The sequence below is a fragment of the Vipera berus genome (genome assembly GCF_964194415.1).
Source record: "Vipera berus genome assembly, chromosome: 1".
In the NCBI taxonomy this organism is placed as follows: domain Eukaryota; kingdom Metazoa; phylum Chordata; class Lepidosauria; order Squamata; family Viperidae; genus Vipera; species Vipera berus.
Genome location: NC_138202.1, coordinates 163678098 through 163698952, shown reverse-complemented (window position 1 = coordinate 163698952; position 20855 = coordinate 163678098). Strand labels below are relative to the sequence as shown.

Sequence of the window (20855 nt, the reverse complement as noted above, 5' to 3'; positions counted from 1 at the left end):
GCAGAAATTGAAAAGGAAATTGGAAATTGGATGTGAGGATATGATTGCCTAGAAAAAGAAATAACTTACAGTATTTTTTGGCAAGTTGGAGGGAGATATGAGAACCAATTTGATGCAGTGGTGAAGGTGCTGGCCTAGAAACCAGAAGACTGACTTTTAGCCCTGCCTTAGACATGAAAGCCGGCTGGATGAATTTGGGGCAGTCATTCTCCCTCAGCTCCACTTGCCTCACAAGTGGGGAAACAAAGGGAGGAAGGAGTATTGGTATATTTGCCATCCTGTGCTATTTATGAAAATAAGGAGGGAATGGATGGATGGATGAATGACAGGATGGTGGATGGACAGTATTCCTGGAACGTCCATGGAAGAGCTGCTGATTGTCACCAGGATTAGATTGAGCTAGAGCAGGGGTCCCCAACCCCCGGTCCGTGGACTGGCACCGGTCCGTTGCATACCAGCAACGGGGCTGCGCAAACAAGTGAAGCCCCATCTGCTGGATGCAAGGCAGCACACGAAACCACGCCCCCTCTGGTCCTCAGAAAAATCTTTGTCCACAGAACCGGTCCCTGGTGCCCCAAAGGTTGGGGGCCTCTCAGCTAGAGGACATTTGTCCATGCAATCAGTGGGAGCTAAACCCAATTCTTAGTACTGAACTAATGTTTAAAATGTGGAGAAAATCTTTAATCTTTTGTTTTCTTTTTTTTTTTTTGGTAAGATTCTAAACAGCAGATTTTACTCAGACCTTTGTATGTTTCTGTGCTTTGTTTGTGTTCACCAACAGAGGTAGTTCAAATAAAAACAGAGGAGGAAACAATCACAACTAGCTCAGTTTCAAGAATGCACAGCTTTATTACCATCTGCCATGTGACAGCTATGCTCTGCACCAGCTGTTTTGTCGAAAGCCGAATGGCCCTGAAACAACCTCTATAATGCCAAGTAATGGAAAAATATAACTCATTGCAGCCCACAAATTCTGTTGCTTATACACTCACTAAGTAGATGAATGGGATGAAAATGCCAATCAAACTTTAAAGAAGGAAGCCAGAGAGATGTCAGTTTGGCACCCTATTTTTCCAAAAGATGATTGGTGCAGGCAAAGCTGACATTATCAACTGTGTACTAATAGGGGTGCCTGTAGCACTACATGCAATGGGGCTTAAGAAAGATATCTAGCATCTCAGATTGAAAACAAAGTGATTAAGAGTCTCATTCCCTGTGATTTTCAAATTATGTTCACTGGACTCCTAGGGTTCCATAAGAACTTTGTAAAGCTCCCCCAAATTTTTAAAAAAGTAACTACATAAATTACTCATTTGCTTTGCATCTTGATCAGGTGTTCCATGACTCTTTTTTTTTAAAAAAACATTTTGCAGCTTGAAAAGGTTTGGAAACCCCTGACCTAAAACTAAGTGGAGGCCCAGTACAAAAATAACGCATAAGGAAGAGCCTTTAAAACAATGGAACAATAGTTTAAAATTCCAACAATTGTTACAAATTGTTAATTTATGGATCTTCATTGCCTGCACTATTTCTAATAGCCAGATTTAAACAGCAGCTACTAACTATTACTACTACTGCCACTAATTATCAGCTGGTGCTAAAAACCCAGAAAAGAATCAATAATGTCAAATGTCTGTCAGTTGGGTAGCCGGATTTTTGTCAAATGTGCCCCCTCCTTCAAAAAGCCTATTTAAATTGATTCTTTTTAAGTTTGGAAGGTATTGAAGCAGATAGGAGGTAATTAAAAGCATAAATCTCAAGAAGTCTGTGAAGGTAATTCTCTGCTTTACAAGCAGAGCTGACAAAATGATGAACGCTTCAGCTCCAACATGACAGAAATATTACATGATTACAGGCTGCAGGGGCCTAATATGCTGAAAGTTATCTTCAAAACCAGCTATTTAACAAAGCTGTTAACAAAAGTTTTTTTTGTTTTCTATTTAATACAGCTAACCTATTGCAACACTGATCCGGCTAGGCTTCCTGTGTTCACCTTATTCTCACCGATAATCTGTTTCACATTAATTAGTTGATGCAAGGGGCAGTAAAAATTGAGGTGGAGAGAGGATGGTGGGCAGCATTGGTCTTGCCTCCACACCCTCCAGGCAGATAGGATTGATGGTTCTTTCTGCACTCTGTTTTTAGTATCTCCAACCAAGTGGGCATCAGAGAGCAATCAACGGGGGGGGGGGGGGGAAGAGGCTCCATATGACTCAGAATTCTTTCCTCTTCTCTTTTCCATTCTCTTGATCTACGTTAACATTTGTACTGACTCAATTGTGGCCATATCTGTCTACATATTAATTAATGCTTCTTTCCTGAGGATATCAAGCAATCAGCCTTTGCCTTTCTAGATACAAATAGCATCTCTTGGGCACCGTCCACAGGTCACACACTCCTGCACAAATCCCACGTATCTGGCTGTGAATTAACAAAAATGGTTTTGTCTCCTTTTTAAAAAAATCAATAAAAATAAACTAAAATAACTTTATGGCATCTCTCTCCCTCCCCCATTCCCTACTGCTCTGAGACTGCATGTCTAATATGAATCTGAATAAAATGGGTGGGAAAAAATATGATGAGGGTCAAAGGGGTGTAGAGAAACCAGAGCTGTTTTTGTCTGTGAATTGATTATTTATTTATTTATTTATTTATTTATTTATTTATTTATTTATTTATTTATTTATTTATTAATGGGATTTATATCCCGCCCTATCTCCCGAAGGACTCAGGGCGGCTAACAACAAAACATATAATAAGTACAGAAATTAAGATAAAAATAAAATTAAAATCATCTGTGTAATAAATTTAAATTAAAAATTAAAAATAAATTAAAAATTGTAAATATAATTAAAATGCCTGTCAGTCCAGGTCAGCCAGGTGGAAAAGGAGTGTTGTGAGGCCGCGGCGAAAGGACTGGAGATTTTGGGCCATCCGAAGCTCAGGGGGGAGCTGATTCCATAGGACTGGCGCTCCCACAGAGAAGGCCCTCCCCCTGGGGGTCGCCAGCCGACATTGCCTAGCTGACGGTACCCTGAGGAGGCCTTCTCTGTGTGAGCATACTGGGCGATGGGAATTCGTTCCCGGCAGATTAAAGTTTTTATCTTCTACTTGGACAACTATCAAAAGCCCTCTGCCCCAGCCCCCAGAGAGACACAGTCAGAAGCCCACCAGTTAGTTGAAAAAAAATACTACCGGCCTGACTGATCTGTGGAAATGACAGGATGTGGTTGCACCCAGCAACTTTGAGGGATTGGATAAAGTTCAGTTCTCTGTAATATGGGAGAATATCTCAAAAAACCCACACAGGTGGAATGACTGTCACAAACATCCCCCTTAAGAGAGACAAACAGAATTAAATTACTGCTCATGTTCACATATTACAGTCTGTTTTGCTGGCTGCCCAAATTTAGTTTTGCATTGTAAACGGAGCCATACTTAAAATGCATTAAATTAAAGCAGCAGCTGCATCAGAAAAAACCCTTTTCATCTGAGGCATCACAGGGATGATTGTTTTCCAGAATGTAGGTGTTACTTGATAGGCACATAAGAAGCTATTTAGCAAAATTTCCACTTTGTTTGAAATTTGACCACAAGGGACAGATCTCATAACTGCAGAGAAAGTAGGAAACATTAGAAAAGGCCAAGTGTTTTTCCAGGCTGTAGTTAATACTGTTTAAATAAGGACCTCTTTGTTCACTATTCAACTTTCAAATTTTCCTAATTTCTGTACATTTCATCGAGATTTTTTGAAGCCTAGGGCTTTTTTTTTCTTCTTCCTGTCAGTTTCTTGGTGGAAGCAAACTGCAGGGTCACAGACTTTGCCCATTTTCTAGTCAGTTTAATCACTGAATCTATCAGAAAACTCGATCTGCTTTTTTCCATAAACCAATTACAGTTGTTAATAACTAATAGGAGGAGGATGTGCTGGAAATATATATATATTGTGACATAGGTAAAGGTAAAGGTTCCCCCACACGTGCGTGCTAGTCGTTTCCAACTCTAGGGGCCAGTGCTCATCTCCGTTTCAAAGCCGAAGAGCCAGCGCTCATCCGAGGACGTCTCCGTGGTCATGTGGCCGGCATGACTAGACGCCAAAGGCGCACGGAACGCTGTTACCTTCCCACCGTAGTGGTCCCTATTTTTCTACTTGCATTTTTACGTGCTTCCGAACTGCTAGGTTGGCAGAAGCTTGCATAAAAAATTCAGAAGGAACGTTTTGCAAAGTGTGCTGGCGGAAGCAAAGTATGCTTATCAAAGTATTAAAGTAGTCATGACCTCTGGGCTTCACATAGCTGCTTTGAGGGTTCCTCCTGCTGTCTCTGTGTGCTTGTACATGCACAAGCAGGGTCACTAGCAAAAGAGGAGGTGCCCTCTGGATGAATTCAAATAGCCTCAGATTCGTTTTAAGTTTGGGATTCAGACAAGATGATTCACAGCTGCAGGAAAAACAAAATTGACATAATATGCTGAAAGGAATCCAGTTTTTGTACTCAGATCAAAAGAAATACACAAATAAATAGCTGGACTTATATGAAATTGTAATGTTAAACATTTAAACAATGTTGGCATATATAAACAGATACACCCAATAATACATAAGTACACAATTATCAAATCACATGCAGAATTTCTTTCCAAACATTTTTGACATTATCCTCAAAATATAGTCCTGCAAGTACTGTACTCAGTTAAAGAATTATGCTATTCCTGGACATCCTCATTTTATTTTCTTCACATATAGAGTAGATGCAAGAAATCTATCATGCTTCACTGATTCAGTTGGATCTTCAACCATTCCTGACTATTAGACATGATTGATGGCTGGAGCTGATAGGTCCACTCCTAAAGCTTATTTCTGGAGAACACCCCTTCTGCTAGTACAGAAGTTTGAAGTTCTTCTTTTAAATAGAATATTGCTAAATTGTTGCAATAGTTCATTCATTCACTCATTCACTCATCTATCGGATTTATAAATACACAGTATTGCCATTACTTTGGAAGTTTTGGAACTAAAGATCAGGATGTCAGTATTTGCAGATGACAAAATAATTTCATTATATCTTCTAAAACCTTGAACAAACAAGCCCAGTTCAAATTGTCAAAAGCCGCCTCTGCATCTAAGAAGATCAAAGTGATTTGCTTTATATTAAGTTGCTCCAAATATTCCAAAATGTCCAACGCATTTGTAACATTGTCCTTTAACTAAGTTCAGAGGGAAAAACCCACACTGAGTCTCATGAATAAATAATTGCAAAATTAATTTTAGTCTGTCAGCTAGAATCATTGTGAACAAACATATAGTCATTATTCAATAATGATATTAGCCAATAGTTTAAAGTCAAATCTCCCTGCTATGTTGTCCTCTTTCCAACTCTGGCATTTTCCTTCCCTGTAGAGGACAACAAAATTATTTCAAACCTACTCTGATCTAGCCAATAGTTTAGATTAACTGATTGATTACATAGTCTACTAGAGGCCTATTCATTTAGTCCAAAAATGAAACTGGATTAATCTTTTTCAAATCTCTCCCTAATAGTTGCAGATTGTTGTGTTTCATATGTACACATTACACTTTTATAGTCAAAACAACAAATCATTTATAATAATGATGCAGTCAGCACATACTTTCTGAATATGATTTTTTTCATTTAGATCAACTCGGCTTTAAATAACATTTTACAGTTGAGAGGTTTTAATTTTTTCCATATGAACCAGTTTGAAAAGAAAAAAAACCTATTGTTTATTAAGAGCAAATCTAAAATATTTATAGCTATGAAAATAGATTACTTTTTGTACATAATTTCATGCTTTGATTTGTTTTTTCAGTTGCAAGTGTGTGTTCTTTCTTTATCTCAGCCATGGAATGAAGCTAAAAGGGCAGATTAATCAAAGGGATAATGGGCAGATATTTTATGTTGTGCATATTTCAAGAGTAATGGGTGGGAATTGGCTAATTTGCATGTCATTATTGAGGGTAGTCACAGCTGAGGAAGACAAGCACCAAGCTTATACACAATAATATTTATTAAGATTCCATCGTTGAATGGTGGGAATAGATTTCAGAGCAATGTATTACTAAAAGCACAGTAACTCTAGTCTATATCACTATTTATGTATCAGCTGTAAGTAAAACATTTGCTCTGTGCCGTTTTATTGCGCGATGAAGGGAAGAAAATTGTTTAGTGAAAAAAAATAAGTTACACTAGGGTTCAAAGAAACATTTCAAAGTGAGAATCAAGAAAAGGTAATTTTTATGTCTGTTTTTCATTTCTTTATGCCTGCAGGACCATTATAATTTTTTCCATTGATCAAAATTTTATGTGGCAGTTTTCTGCATGACAAATTATTAATTGTTTGACAGGATTTGTTTATAGGTAGGATATGAAAAGAAGTTCTCTGTTGTGTTACAAGAAAAGGTGCTAAGTTGTTAAAATTATTTATATTTGTCTTGATGAAAAGTAAAGGCATTTCTTTGTATATTTCTTTTCTATATGATATTCTTATTTTTTTTTACTTCTCTTCCCATTTTGCTATTTTTTTCTTTTCTGTGCCTTCTATTCCTTTCTTTTTTCTTTTTAGTTTACATTAGTTTTTACTTTGTAATTGGTACCTATTAATCTTATTGCATTTGCATGCTTTTGAATTGCTAGGTGAGCAGGAGCTGGGGCAAGTAATGGGAGCTCACGCATTGCAAGGAGCTCGGATCTCGAACCCGCGCTGTCAGTTCTCCAACTGACAACCTCAATGTCCTTAACTGCTGAGCCATAATGCCTGAATAAATCTGTACATATGGGTAATCCTTGTTTAGCAACTACCTTGTTTAGTGACCCATTTGCAGTTGTGACGGTGGAAAAGTAACTTTATGACCTGTCCTCGCATTTACATTCTTCACAGGTCTATAAAGCAAAGGAAAGCTGAAGTAAGATTATATGCTCAGCTGCAGTTTCACTTAATGACTGTTTCCTTTAAAGACTGAGTTACCAGTCCCAATTGTGGTCACTAAATGAGGACTACCTGTAAAAGAAACAGTGGGTTATTTCAGGAAGCAAATAAAAATAACTAAAAATCATAATAAAAAATAATAGTAGTTAGGTTCCTTATGCTCCATTGAAAATCATTTTAAAGCATTTATTGTCATTCAGAAAAAAATGCCTTTACATTTGTAATTGTATTTTAAAAATTTAAAGATGAATCAGTTGCTTATAAACTTGCAGTAAAATACGCACAACTAAGGAGCTATCTTGATTTATAGAATACCCAATATATGATCACTGTAAATTTTCAGTGGCTGCAAATACTATATGGTTGCTTGGAAGAATAGAAAGAAAAATAGAGAATATAATTAAGGTTGCAGCATCCCAGGGTCACATGATTGCCATTTGCAACCTTCCCAGTGGCTTCTGACAAGCAAAGTCAATGGGGGAAGCTGGATTTGTTTAATAAAATTGGCCACCACTCACTTAATGACCTCATAACTTAGTGGCAGACATTTGGTCCCAATTGTAGTCATAAGTCAAGGACTGTCTGTACAGAAGGATTACAAAGAGGGAGGGAGAGAGAAAAGAGAAGCTTATATTTGAACTTACTAGTTACTATGAGAGACCATAACCATAATGCTAAGAAGCAGTATTTCTTATGTAGTATATAGTATGTAGATAGTAATGTGCAATTTTCAACAATAATGAATCCATATAATGGTCTGATTTTGATTGATCTCTATATTCCATTTTTTTAAAAAAATGTCTGTGAATGCTTTGAAAATATGATAGATCGGGGGTCCCCAACCCCCAGTCCATGGACCAGTACCAGACTGCGGCATGCCAGCAACCGGTCCGCACAAACAAGCAAAGCCCCATCCAGGGGATGCAGGCAGCACACAAAACCACGCACTTTCCGGTCCACGGAAAAACCTCTCTCCACAGAACCGGTCCCTGGTGCCCAAAAAGGTTGGGGACCTCTGTGATAGATGATGGTTTCCACTTTAAAGATAGTAATGTAGATTTTCTTATCTTTTTTAAAAAAGATAGCACTGAAGTGTTTTATCAGTTGGATGTCTAGAACAATTTATACACATGCCTTTCTTGGAAAGAACCCAAATAAAATTAACAGAATTGTTTATACAGTAAGTAGTCATTGATAGGATTGTATTATGTTTTTATGTAAATGAGGTTATAATTAGCTTTAAATATGTTTGGGCTTGAGTCCTTTGGATAGATTTCATGCACAATAAATGAGAATTGAGTGAAGTGAAGCAAAGTCAGCAGTAGCTTAATATTAAGATTGCACCCATCACAATTATTAGCAGAAAGGCTTTTTACATGATCTCTACAGGGGGTAACCCTTTGTCTTAGGTTCACCTCTGCTTATCATGTTGTAGTTTTGTTTTATTCTGTCCTTGGATCTTTTCAGTAGAGCAGGCTATTCTGTGAATGAAGTTATAGTGAAAACAGTGAGACATGGTTTACACAACCCATCAGTGGTAGGGTTTAAATATGTGACAACCAGTTCTCTGTGTGGATGCCACTTCCGGAAGTCCATTTTGGGCCTGGGCAACAAAAAATTAGCTACCAGTTCTGCCAAAGTGGTGAGAACTGGCTGAATCCCACCACTGCTACCCATCCGTAATGAGTAGCTGTGCTCAGAGTATCTCAAAGCTTAATTTCCAAAGAACCACGTCTCCTGAAGTTGCATCATCTCTGGAGATAGGATTGTGGAAATCAAGAATCCCTCAAAGCAAATGTAGATGCAAAAAAAGTCTGGATAAAACAAATATTCCAAATGGAGAATTTGTTCTACAATTACATTGCTTTATGCATAGATGTTTACAAGGGGTTCAGGAGATTCCTTTATAGCCTTCCTGTCTTAAGCTACCACTTCTTCAATCATTTTTTTTTTCAGAAGTAAAACATAGAATAATTCATTCAACATTTTGATTAGTGATGTTAGATCTCTCTGTTTGGGAATTCCCCAGACAAGTAATTACTGGCTAATGAACAGAAGAATAGAATCTATGGGCATAACCAGACATGGCTTCAAATTCATACAGTAATCAGTTGACACTTGCAGTTGACCCTACGTTATAAGGTGAGGACTCAGCTTCAAGGGCAAGGTTTTGTGCAAGCAGATCTGGTTTAATAGAAAGTGACCAAGGCCACTATTGACTGATTAGTGGAGAGTTCGGATTGCTTCCCATGTGGCTCTGAAGCCGCCTTTAATAATGCTACATTGCTCTGTTCTCTAATAGGTAATGAATGAACCAGGAGAACTCCAATTTATTTTATGTGAGGTGTCCTTGACATTTGAAAAGGAAGTAATAGAAAAAATACGTTGTTAAAAAGAGGCACTCGGGGACTTTTTGCTTTCTGCTTTCATTTTTATAAAATTCTTGAGAGAAAATAATTTCACAGCAGTCTGTTCCCACCTCCTCTCTTTCTTTGCTGATACATCTATTGACACAGTCAGTTTACATATGCTATTCACAGAGCACATCATCTTTTTTTACTTTAGAAAGCTAAAAGCAATAACAGTGCCCAGAAATGTGATGGCAGGAACAGAAAAAAAAAATAGCTGGGCCTGGGGGACAAGTTAGAAAAGCTTCCAGACAAATGGTTCCTATAGCTACCAGTCAAAGGATGTGCAGCAATTCTGTTTTCTCCTTATAGAAATAAAACAATGGGGGAAAAACATGTTAGAGAAATGCAGAATTAATTCCAATGGAAGACAGAGTTGTCTGAGTGTATATCGTATGTAATTTAATGAACAATGCAGGATGATTGCATAATAAAAGTAGCAACTGGAAACATCTTAAGTGTAATTTTTATTATGCAATTCAAGATTTCATAGCTATTCTTGGTCAACAAGTAGCTAGCTTGCTATCGCAAGGATAGACAAGTTTACTATTGCTCCTACATGTCATCTGCTTTTTGAACAACAGAAAATTGTTGTATGTAACTTTATAATAATTATAAATACAAGTGCATTATATAATACATAAGTACCGTATATAATAGGCTAGTACAATTGCTGTTAATGTACTTCCAAAAACTCAGTGAAAAAAATACTTTTTTGAAAACGTGGATGCATAAAGCGTCTTTTTCTATTATATAAACAATCCCGCAGATATTATTACACACCATTGAGTAAAAGCTATACTACATATGGATAATCTAGTGGCACTTTAAGTACTATATACTTCAAAGATGGTTTGGGCAAAAGATTCTTTATTAAAGAATCTTAATATTTAATGTAATGTAATGTAATGTAATATAATGTCATTATATTTAATATAATTCTTATTAAAGAATTATAATATTTGCTTGCTAGAAAGTCAGCCTTACTGAACTCAGAGGAATTTCCTTTTGGATAAACAAGTTTAGAATTACTCGTTCTTAAACACCAGTTGATTAAGCAGTTTCCCATCTCCTTTGTATGATACTGATAAAACTGAAAACCTTGTAACAGTTTTAACCATCTTTATTGTGGTCCATATTTTGGTGATCAATTGTTATGTGTTTTTGTATATAAATATAACTTTAACTTTATTTTCTGTGCAGTTTTTAGAAAACATGATTGGTCCTACAGAAATACAGTGTTTTCTTCTTTTAAGAACAGGAAATGTGTTTGGTGTTATTTGCTTCTTAATCTAACTGCTGAAACTTAATGGATGTTTTACTTGCACTGATTCTGTGGATACGTTATTTACATGTGGCAAGGATTGTTACTGAGCACAAATGTATACAGTATGTGCATCTTCCTTTTCATTCCATCTGTTTGACTTACTTACACCCAGGTGGCCAGGTTTCCTTATTACATTATGTCCCAGAGTGACTGTTCTGTGGCACCTCCTTGCACTTCAACTAATTTAGTCACCCTTTCTATAGCAACGTAGTGTTAACAGCACCCTGAAGGGTTTGGAGCCTAGAAAAGCTTGTATCCTTGGCGCCTAGAAAAGCTTGTATCCTTGGCTTAATGGCTTGCTTTCAATTTAACACAAGCAGTTGAAAAGGTGGTATTCCTAATGCATGTCAGCCATGACATTATTCTTAGCAGCAGATTGCACAATACAACTAATACCTTGTGCATTGTGTTTCTATATGTGTGCCACCAAAGTCTAGTCCTACTTTAATGATAAATATGATATATATTTTTCTTTTTTCTTTTCATTTCCATACAGAGGAAAAATTATTGAAATGAATGGGATTTTTATTTTGTTTAAAGACAGGTATCCTGCCCTATGTGCAAAATTACACTTGCTTCTGATATTAGCTATTAATATATAGTTGATATCTACAGTTCAATGAAGGCATATGTGTTCTGTTATTTTAAATGTATATGTATACTGTACCATGCTATTTAATTTTCAATTTTTTTAAAAAAATATGTAGATTAATTCTTTGCTCACATAAAAAAATATCTCAGAAATAAATCTGTTATAGTAACGGATACATTCTCTTCCACAGGCCTAAGTTTCTAGGACTTTTATTATTAAATACAGAAAAATGGTTTCCCCAATATTGTGGCGCTGTTTTAGTTGTTAAGACGGCCTTGGATACCCTCATTAATAATCATTCTGCATATATATTCAGAGATGATGTACCTTTAGAGAGGGGATTGGTTTTTAAAAAAATTGACAAATACTCATACATTTAATTTATACTACAATTCCATATATTTGTTGAAAATTTTTGGCTGCCATCTTATTGCAGGGTAACTCCATATACACCTACACAGAAAAAGTGTAACACAGAAAGTCTTCATGCGTATAGCTTTATTATACTTACTCATTTTGTGATTTTACATTGATTCTTCTTTCTGATCCCAGCCCTCATATTTATTTTAGAGAAAGATCTATTTCTGTGGGACAAGTGAAAAACATTTCTTCAGTTGTTTCAAATGTGAACGTCTTCCATTAGAACTTTTAGGTCATAAGGAATTGCTCCTTTATAATAAATGCTCTGTCTCCGTAAAACTGAATATGCTTGCTTATGCTGTAACTATATAGATTTCATTATATGCTACCAAGCTGACTAGAGTTTGTTGACCATTTAGGCTAAAGTCCCAGAGGCTCAATGAGGCTCCCTTTTTCACTATAAGCCTGGAATTATAAAACCTGGGTGGCTGCAGAGCAGGAAAATGGAGTTGCCATATACATAGGCCACAAAAATGCCTGGTATAATATATTCACCAAGTTATGCAGTCCTGTACAGGACTAGTAATAGGCACAGACCATCATAAACAAACAAGTATGCTTTCATAAAGGCGGATACAAATGCTATATAACCTTAATGCAAACTCATAGTAGTTTCAATAGAATTGTATTCTAATTGTGGATAAAATTGGGCCCTTAATAGTGAGATAAATATCTAATTTCCAAATCTGATTCATTTAATTTCCTGCGATGGATTAAAACTGTAGTAGAATATAAGTAAAATAACTAATAAGGAGCTTGATCCTTTTGCTGTAATCCATGAAAATGTATGCTCTTCAATAAGATCTCAGTTAAAGTCAGAAAAATGTCTTGTGAAATCCTGCAACAATATTAATAATGAAGCACTACTAACTTTTCTTAGGCAAAAGAATGTAGTGCCTCTTTTTGGAAGTTGTATAACTTTTCTTTTTCAACCTTTTCATCTGTGAGTGATACCAAGTATGAATGTTGAGCCTGATTTGTTCTCCTTTGTAGAGCCAGGCTGAGGCCCACTACAAAGGAAGTAAACATGCCAAGAAAGTCAAAGCACTAGAAGCAACGAAAACTAGACCAAAAGCAAGTGCTTCCAAGAACAACGCAATGGCTAACTTGAACGGCTCTGCTACGCCGGTCCCGGCCAACATCTCTAACAAATCAGGTCAATGAAATTTTCATTCTATACATTCTTTGCTTCTCCTTCTTGATTTATGTGAGATTTTTGTCTACATGCTCTCTGCCTATTTCAGTGCCAATATTTGTAGTAAAACTGTAGTAAAATTATAGTTAAAAAAACTAAATTTGTAATAAAAAAAAGACTCTCCATTCTGAAATGAAAAGTGATTGTTAAAACTGGTAGGTTAGATTCCCTATGAAGCTTCATTTGCTCTTCCTGATTCCCCATTGAATATATATTAAACTTTTAGTCAATGACCAGTGACTGGCAATTGCTGACAGCAGATCTAATGGAGAGATGCAGATAGAGTGATTCAGCTATCTGTGTTAAAAGTTGCCTCCAATGATAGCTCTCAAATGAATAAAGGAAGAGAGATTGTATACTATTCTATTTTCCACTGGCCCTCAGTGTGATGCTATTTGCTTTTAAATGGCCCCAAGCGCATTCTCTTTGCTACCTATAAATATCAGTTGTTTTATTATGCCATTGGTAGGTAATACATGTCTCATCTTGGACTAATTATTAAAAATAGCATAGTTTAATTTACATAGGCAGAGGTGAATAGGATCCATTTTTCCCCAAAGTAGGAATTAATGCTTATGTAACCTGCAGTATATTACCTATCGCAATAATTCACATCGTATCTTAATTCCACAGTCTTGATATAATATCAAAGATCAAACCTGCTGTCTCCAATCTATAAATATTGACCCTTAAAAAGGGCTGCTTACAAAACTGCAATGAGTAGGATATGTTTACCTTCAATTCTTTTCCTACTTTTAGGTTCTACTATTGTCAAAAACTAAAGGATCCTCCCTTCCTCCTAATTAGTTAGCAAAAGCAATGGGTATAATTGAGCTTCCCCACAGTTGGCAAGCAGGATCAAAGTTAAGAGGACTAGTAAAAAAAAAAGGCTGTGTTCTCTATTTTAGGAAGCCCATATCTCCTGTATTTCGCTTAATAATTAGTGGAATGCTCTTTCTGTATAATTCTGTAATCCATGGTAAAGTTCAAGCATCACCTGCAATATTACAGTTCTTTATAAAACTAAGCATGAAAATATAATTAGCTCCACACGCGGGGGTGGGGTGGGGAATGCAATGGATTTTAAATTTATTTTGAATGGTGGATATTACCAAACATATTCTTAACCTTTATCTTAGTAAATGTATAAATGTAATCTAAAGGAATAATGAAGCACCTTAGAAATAGTGCTATAGATATCAACAGGTATATCAGGATCAATAGCTGAATCACAAATAACCTGAAGTGGATTTTATCACCATAGGTTAAAAGGATTATATATACATACTTTTTTCTTTAAAGAGATTTAGACCTTTCTTCTATATATTTATTTTTTAAATATGAATGGCCTATTTTGGGATTTAAACTGCAGTGGAAGGATATTGAGTAGCCACTTTTCGATAATTGAGCAATTGAAGTCTGCAGGTAGTCCACCACTTGTAAACGCTTGCTCTATAGATGTGTGTGTGTGCACATAAATATACACATACACCTACAAAATATAAATTTAGCTTACAAGAAGAGTTAATAACTATTACAAATTATTTCAGGCCTAAAGTCATATACAAATTATGTAAGCTGAGAATAATCAGATATGTATACTGAAGCTTATATCCATTTAACCACAACCAGTAGGAAATTCTCCTGATGGGTAAAAGCTGCCAGGGTAACCTGATGCAAAGACACCCATCCCCATTCTACAAAGAGGAACTGACCAGGTTGGCAAGTAAACCTTCTTCCATCTGTACTACTGACCAAGGTGTTTGTTCTTGTCTGAGAAGTAGAACTCAGTTTAGAGAACTCAGCCAGGTGTTTGCTTGCACTGGCTCCTCATAGCCATCCTTTAGCAATAACTGCAGGAATTATCGCATTTTTGGCCTAAAGATAGAACTAAAGATAACACTGTGATGTTACAAGCACAAGTCAAATACATTTGCCTTTAGACAGAAAGATGATAGAAATCAAACTGTATTTTCACTGATGGGACGGGAATATTACAAATAATACAGTATAATTTGAAGAGAATTGTTAAGCAATAAAACCTGAATGAAAAAAGTCTGGAGGTAACATATACAGTATTATATTAATGATACAACTGAAATCATTTTGAGCATCTAATTTTTTTTACTAGCAGTATATATTATCTCTTGTGTATGGTAAAATTGTAGCTTTCCACCCTATGGGCTTTATTTCTAAATAGGCAAATAAAGGATAGTAATGAAAATAATGTGTCAGCAATAAAAAATATGAATATAAATGAGGAGAAAGAAGGAATATTTTTGGTTTTTATCAGTGCTGGATGTAGAATAAAAAATAAGAAATACCACACAAGTTGTACTGGAGAAGTAAAAGAAGAACAGAAATAAAGAACAGAATAAAATAAAGAACAGAAATAGCTAAAGGAACATCAGAAAGAGTTTCAATGAAATAATAAAACAGCTAAACAAAAAAGCCCATGAAATTTATCAAGTTACCAACTCTGAAAAAATAAAGGATACTATTAACTACCAAATTAAGCCTCCCATTAATTTATTTCCAGGCTGCTATCCTTGTTAAGAAAAATACAAGATGCCCTACTGTCCTATACTAGCACCTGGTATGGTGGCTGATTTAATGGCTTTACTGCTCTAATTTCGATATATATATTCTCACACCATTACTTGCCAAAGATTTTGGTCATAAATAAAGAACTCAACATAAGGAGTGGGGAGGGGATATGGGAAGACTTGGGAGGCCTAGCACAGGACACATGTGAGTTGAGGGAGGCCAAGGGAGGGTGCTGCAATGGCCAAAACATTGGAGGCCAATCACACATCTATTTTTTTAACGGTTACTGAATGAATGGATGTAAGGCGAGGAGTACTGTACCTATTCATGGAACATAATTCCCTCTCCTTTCCCTTTCCCATGAAATACAGATTACAAAATAACAAGGCTCAAGAGATATAAATGTAAATATTTTATATTTTAATTGTATAACAATCCCGCAAAATAAATTAGCTGATAAATAGTGACAAATCCAAGTCTTCCCAATATTCTTTATGGTGTAGGGGAACTTAAACCAGATTTATTTTAGAATTATTCCCTGCCAATGTGTCAGCTACTTTGTTTTCTGAATAAACTATACATGTTCTGATTCGTCCTACACCTTGTTTGTGAAGTTGAGCTCAAGAACCCTCCATTTAATGCCTTTACAAGGTGCCTTGTAAAGGCATGATTAAAGTATGAAGGCAAAAGTCCGTGCACATCTGAAGGGCAAAGTGTTTGATTAAAGTTTGTAGCAAACATGCTTGTGAATTAGTGAAATCTTTTTTTCATTTTTCAAACCCAAAATTTGAAAAACTGTTGATATAAAGATAATGTGTTATAAGTTCAACTACTGCTTTTTATAAGGTAAATGTTTAAATATAAACTCATAAGAGCAAAAAGAGACATTGGGCAGGAAAAGTTGATAGCAAGAAGATTTGCAGGAAATGTTGATAGAAAGAAGATTTGCCTCACTAAAATAAAACAACTTAAAATTTGACCTCAATTTATACCTCTCCAAAGCATAGTGAAAGCCCTAATAAGCAGGTATATACATAGAATGAAGGCTACTGCTAAGCTTGTAAGCCGCCCTGAGTCTTCGGAGAAGGGCGGGATATAAATGGAATTAAAATAAATAAATAAATAAATAAATAAGTTCCAAGATCACCGCAGATGGGGACTGCAGCCAAGAAATTAAAAGACGCTTGCTCCTGGGGAGGAAAGCTATGGCAAATCTAGTCAGCATACTAAAAAGCAGGGATATCACCCTCCCAACAAAAGTGCGTATAGTCAAGGCCATGGTTGTCCCAGTTGTATGGCTGTGAAAGTTGGACCATAAGAAAAGCTGAGCACCAAAGAATTGAGACCTTTGAACTACAGTGCTGGAGAAGACTCCTGCGAGTCCCTTGGAGTGCAAGGCGATCAAACCGGTCAGTCCTAGAGGAGATCAACCCTGACTACTCTTTAGAAGGCCAGATCCTGAAGTTGAAACTCAAATACTTTGGCCACCTAATGAGAAGGAAGGACTCACTGGAGAAGAGCCTAATGGTGGGAAAGATTGAGGGCAAGAGAAGAAGTGGACGACAGAGAATGAGGTGGCTGGATGGAGTCACTGAAGCAGTAGGCGTGAGCTTAAAGGGACTCCAGAAGATGGTAGAGGACAGGAAGACCTGGAGGAATCGTGGTGGGTCAGACACAACTTCGCAACTAAGAACAACAAAGCATAAGTGGAGAGCCGGTTTGGTGCAGTTGTTAAAGTACCAGGCTAGAAACCAGGAGAGTTCCAAAAAACCTTGCCCAAAAAATTTCAGGGACTAATCAAGGCAGTCACTAAAAGACTGACTTAAAGATTAAAAGAAAAGCACTAATGACTGATGATGATAGTATATCAATCCTAATACATGAAATTGTCCTTATGTGATAGAACTCATAGATTTTGCAAATCCTCTCAGCATAAAATAATTTGAATTAAACATGGGAGCACCTCAGATTCAAACAAAATGAGTGCCTAACTAACTATTCAGGCAGCATGAAGGTGAAATGTATTATTCACTTATTAAATATGAATGGGGGATCCTTTGATTATACATTCTAAATTGAAACAAATATTCTTCAAAATAAAGGGACTGCAGATTTGAATCTCACATTTTTGTATTTTTCTTTGCAATACAGAGGATAAGAGAATGAGTGAATATATTTTGAATTACATAAAAGAGCTGTAGAGATGCATTTCAGAATACAAATGTAGAGTCTTTTGCTCCCTGTGAGCCACTCAGCATATGGTTTATTCCCTCTGGTGTCAACAGGAGTTTAGTTGTGAAATTCCAGCATTTATTCCTAATTTTTTCATTTCCCAGGCTCTGTAGTATTTGGGGAACCGTTCCACAGTATTTATGGTTTCACAATTCCTAAGTATTTCCTTTGATTCTAATCCTAGATCATGTTATTTTTTTAAGAAAATGTATTTATTATTTAGATATTTAGCATCCTTGCTTTTATAATTAAAATGTAATAAGAGTTCCACCTTATTTCTTTTCCAAATAAATAAAGATAAGATAACCTGTGGCACATATTGCTATCTATCATGCATTTCTCAAACAAAATATACATCTGAATGTCTTAGAATGTTTATATATAACAGAAAGCACTTTCTTCTGGCATACTAATTTTTATGCAGAAATGTCTCTTGGGTGTTAGGTACATAATTCGTGAAGTAAATCTCAGAGTTGAAAAGTCAATATAATAGGAAGCAATGTGTATTCTCCCATTTTCTCAAAAAAGATCAAACCACCTAGTTTGGAGCAATTTTGAAAAGCCAAACTGTATTTTAGATTTACTTCTGAACACAGGTATGCTTTTATACCCACAAAAAGTGGTATAAAAAGTGTGAGTAATCCAACACTTTTTACATTGTATCACTTTCTTTTACATTTTTAAATATTTAACGTAGATTACAGGTATGGAATTTATTACCACAAAATGTGGTATCAGCTGCAGCAGTTGCACTCAGGTTTCTTCACACAGAAGCTAGTTAAATAAGGGACTTCATTGTGTGAGGTAAAATGATTGCATCTTTAAAGGATTCAGAAGAGTTTTAAAAGGATAATTCAGTAAATTTCTAAAGTTGTTGATGGTTATTTATCATCAAGGCTAGATATTCTCCAGTATCAAAGGCACTTTATTTTTCCATATCTGTTTTAGAGAATTACATGTAGGAGAATACTAGTGCTCTCCTGTTGTCAGGTTTCTTTCTGCAAGCTGGAATAGAAACAGATAAACAGCCTTTTAATGAAACAAAAAATTATGAGAAGTAGATGCTATGATCAAAAGCTACAAACCTATTAAGAAAGAACTCCATTTATTGCAGTATAACAAACAGAAACTCCATCTACAGTGAAATCAAAGTTCAAATTCTTATCTCACCTCTCTTTCTATGATTTAATGTGCTAGAAGCTATTCTCTCTTGGGTAGTGACAACTCTTTGAACTAGACCAAGAAATAAGCATGGCAGGAATTCCAAAACTGTTTTTATTGTAATAAGGTAGAATAACAGAATCTTGAAAGCCTATCCCAGTTTCTCACTGCCCCATCTTATGTTAAACAAAATCATGGTAAATTTACTTGGAGTTTCATTCTCATGTTCCTCTCTTTCTCTGGGTGGAGCACCCTTTACTAGTCGTCTGATATTTTCATTCAATGTTTCTCAACTTTGGCAACTTTAAAATGTGTGATTCCCAGAATTCCCCAGCCAGCATGGTCACTTGAGCCGTAGTCCATTCCTCTCTCTTCATTTTCCCTCCCCTTTCAAGCAATAGCTAAAGCTCATCAAGCATTAATTACATGTTTGGATAAATCAGCAGGGCTAGCTGCACTTCCAAATTGACCACTTAGTTTTCTTAAATATTTCTGAGGCCACTTTATGCTGTTTTTAAGAATTACTGAACCTTGTACATATGAGAATTTAAGGTTGGGGAGTATCAATTAGAGAAGGACATCCCCCTTTCCAGAGCTTTTATTTTTCCTTCCTGAAAAATCAGGTGTGTGTATCTAACAGTCTAGTAGTGTACAAATATGGGACTTCCTAGGACTAGGTAAAAAGACTAAATTTTCCATTCTCATATTTATTTAAAAAAAATTCAGCTACTGGAGTTAGAAATGCTCAGTTACCTTTTTTTTAAAAAAATTAACAAACTAAACTAATACCTAAGGTTCCTAAAATTAAAAAAAAAACTTACCGGTAATCTTTGACTATTCTTACAGAATGATTTCTTTGGACTTCCCATACTCACTGTCAGCCTCATACTCACTTGTCACTCAAAACACAAAGCAGATTCACCCAACAAGGAGTTTTCTCAGGGAGTAAGAGTAACTATCAAAGAGGACACATGAAATGACAAGTCAGTCCCTTGAATGGCTTGAGTGGGTGTTATTCCTGCAGGATTTAGCTTAAAGCTAAGGGAGAAGAAAATCGGTCTAAGATAAAGATTTACATTGAGCCATACTGTTGCTTAAGAAAATAATCTTAACAAGTAAGGTGGAGAATTTAGATTCAGTCAAATGTGAATCTTTGCATAAGTGTGCTGTATTCAGAGGACAAAATGAGAGAAAAGGATGTAATTGGCCTTTCAGGCATTTTCAAATCAGATTATAGAAGGGTTTGTACTTTTCAAGAAGCATGTCTTGCCACATAAAGTATTTTAGTATATGAGATCCAGTGACATGTCATCTAAAACTCTTCCACCTACTTGCTGATTAGATTTGCCAACATTTTCAAGAATGAGAAGTATACAGCACAGAAAGTTGCCATGAACCTGCTATTTCTTCCTGTATTTATAAACTGCAATCTTGAGGGTTTTTTACAATCGTTTTAGTTTTCCTTTGAAATAAAAGAAGTTCTGTTTGATTTTAAAATGGGTACTCTCTGCAAGTTGGACTCTTACATACACATAATTTGTAGTCTCTGGTCAATGGTATCAAAGAAAAATACCAGCATATTGCATATTTGCAGAAGGGATACAATTCAATGCAAATAGGCTTGCATTTGGGAGAGTTTTAGTATTTATTGCGATATTTGTGACTTCTATTAAAAAAATTGAGCCTTATCTGCTTAATCAGTGTATGAAGGTAAATTATTAATAAAATAGTCAAAGTTTTCAACAGTATAAGGGACAACAGATTTCCTTAAACACTGCCTACAGCTAAATATGGCTTTATTTATTTAAGATTTCAGTGTAAATAAACATTTTTATTAAGAATTGGGGAAAAAGTTAATATTTCCCCCTTTTTCTTGGAACTTTGGGCAAAATTAAATTTATTATTTCAAGCAGTCTGCTGCATACTTTTTAAAAATAAACTTCTATTCATCTTTGAGTATTGTGTAAGACCCTTTACAAATAATCTCCCATGGCCAGGAAACATTGGCTATGTCGTTGCTCAGAACCT

At 35.8% G+C, this 20855-nt stretch overlaps 1 protein-coding gene across 2 annotated transcripts in view; it reads left to right on the top strand.

Moving 5' to 3' along the window:
• ZNF385B (zinc finger protein 385B) overlaps positions 1-20855 on the top strand; it is a gene marked incomplete at its 3' end in the record, with an annotated part of 225654 nt that overhangs the window by 186534 nt on the left and 18265 nt on the right. For both annotated transcript variants that reach the window (XM_081318302.1, XM_081318303.1), the window contains one exon: positions 12686-12848. In XM_081318302.1, the coding sequence (XP_081174428.1) occupies positions 12686-12848 (163 nt within the window). The remainder of the gene's footprint in view (positions 1-12685; positions 12849-20855) is intronic.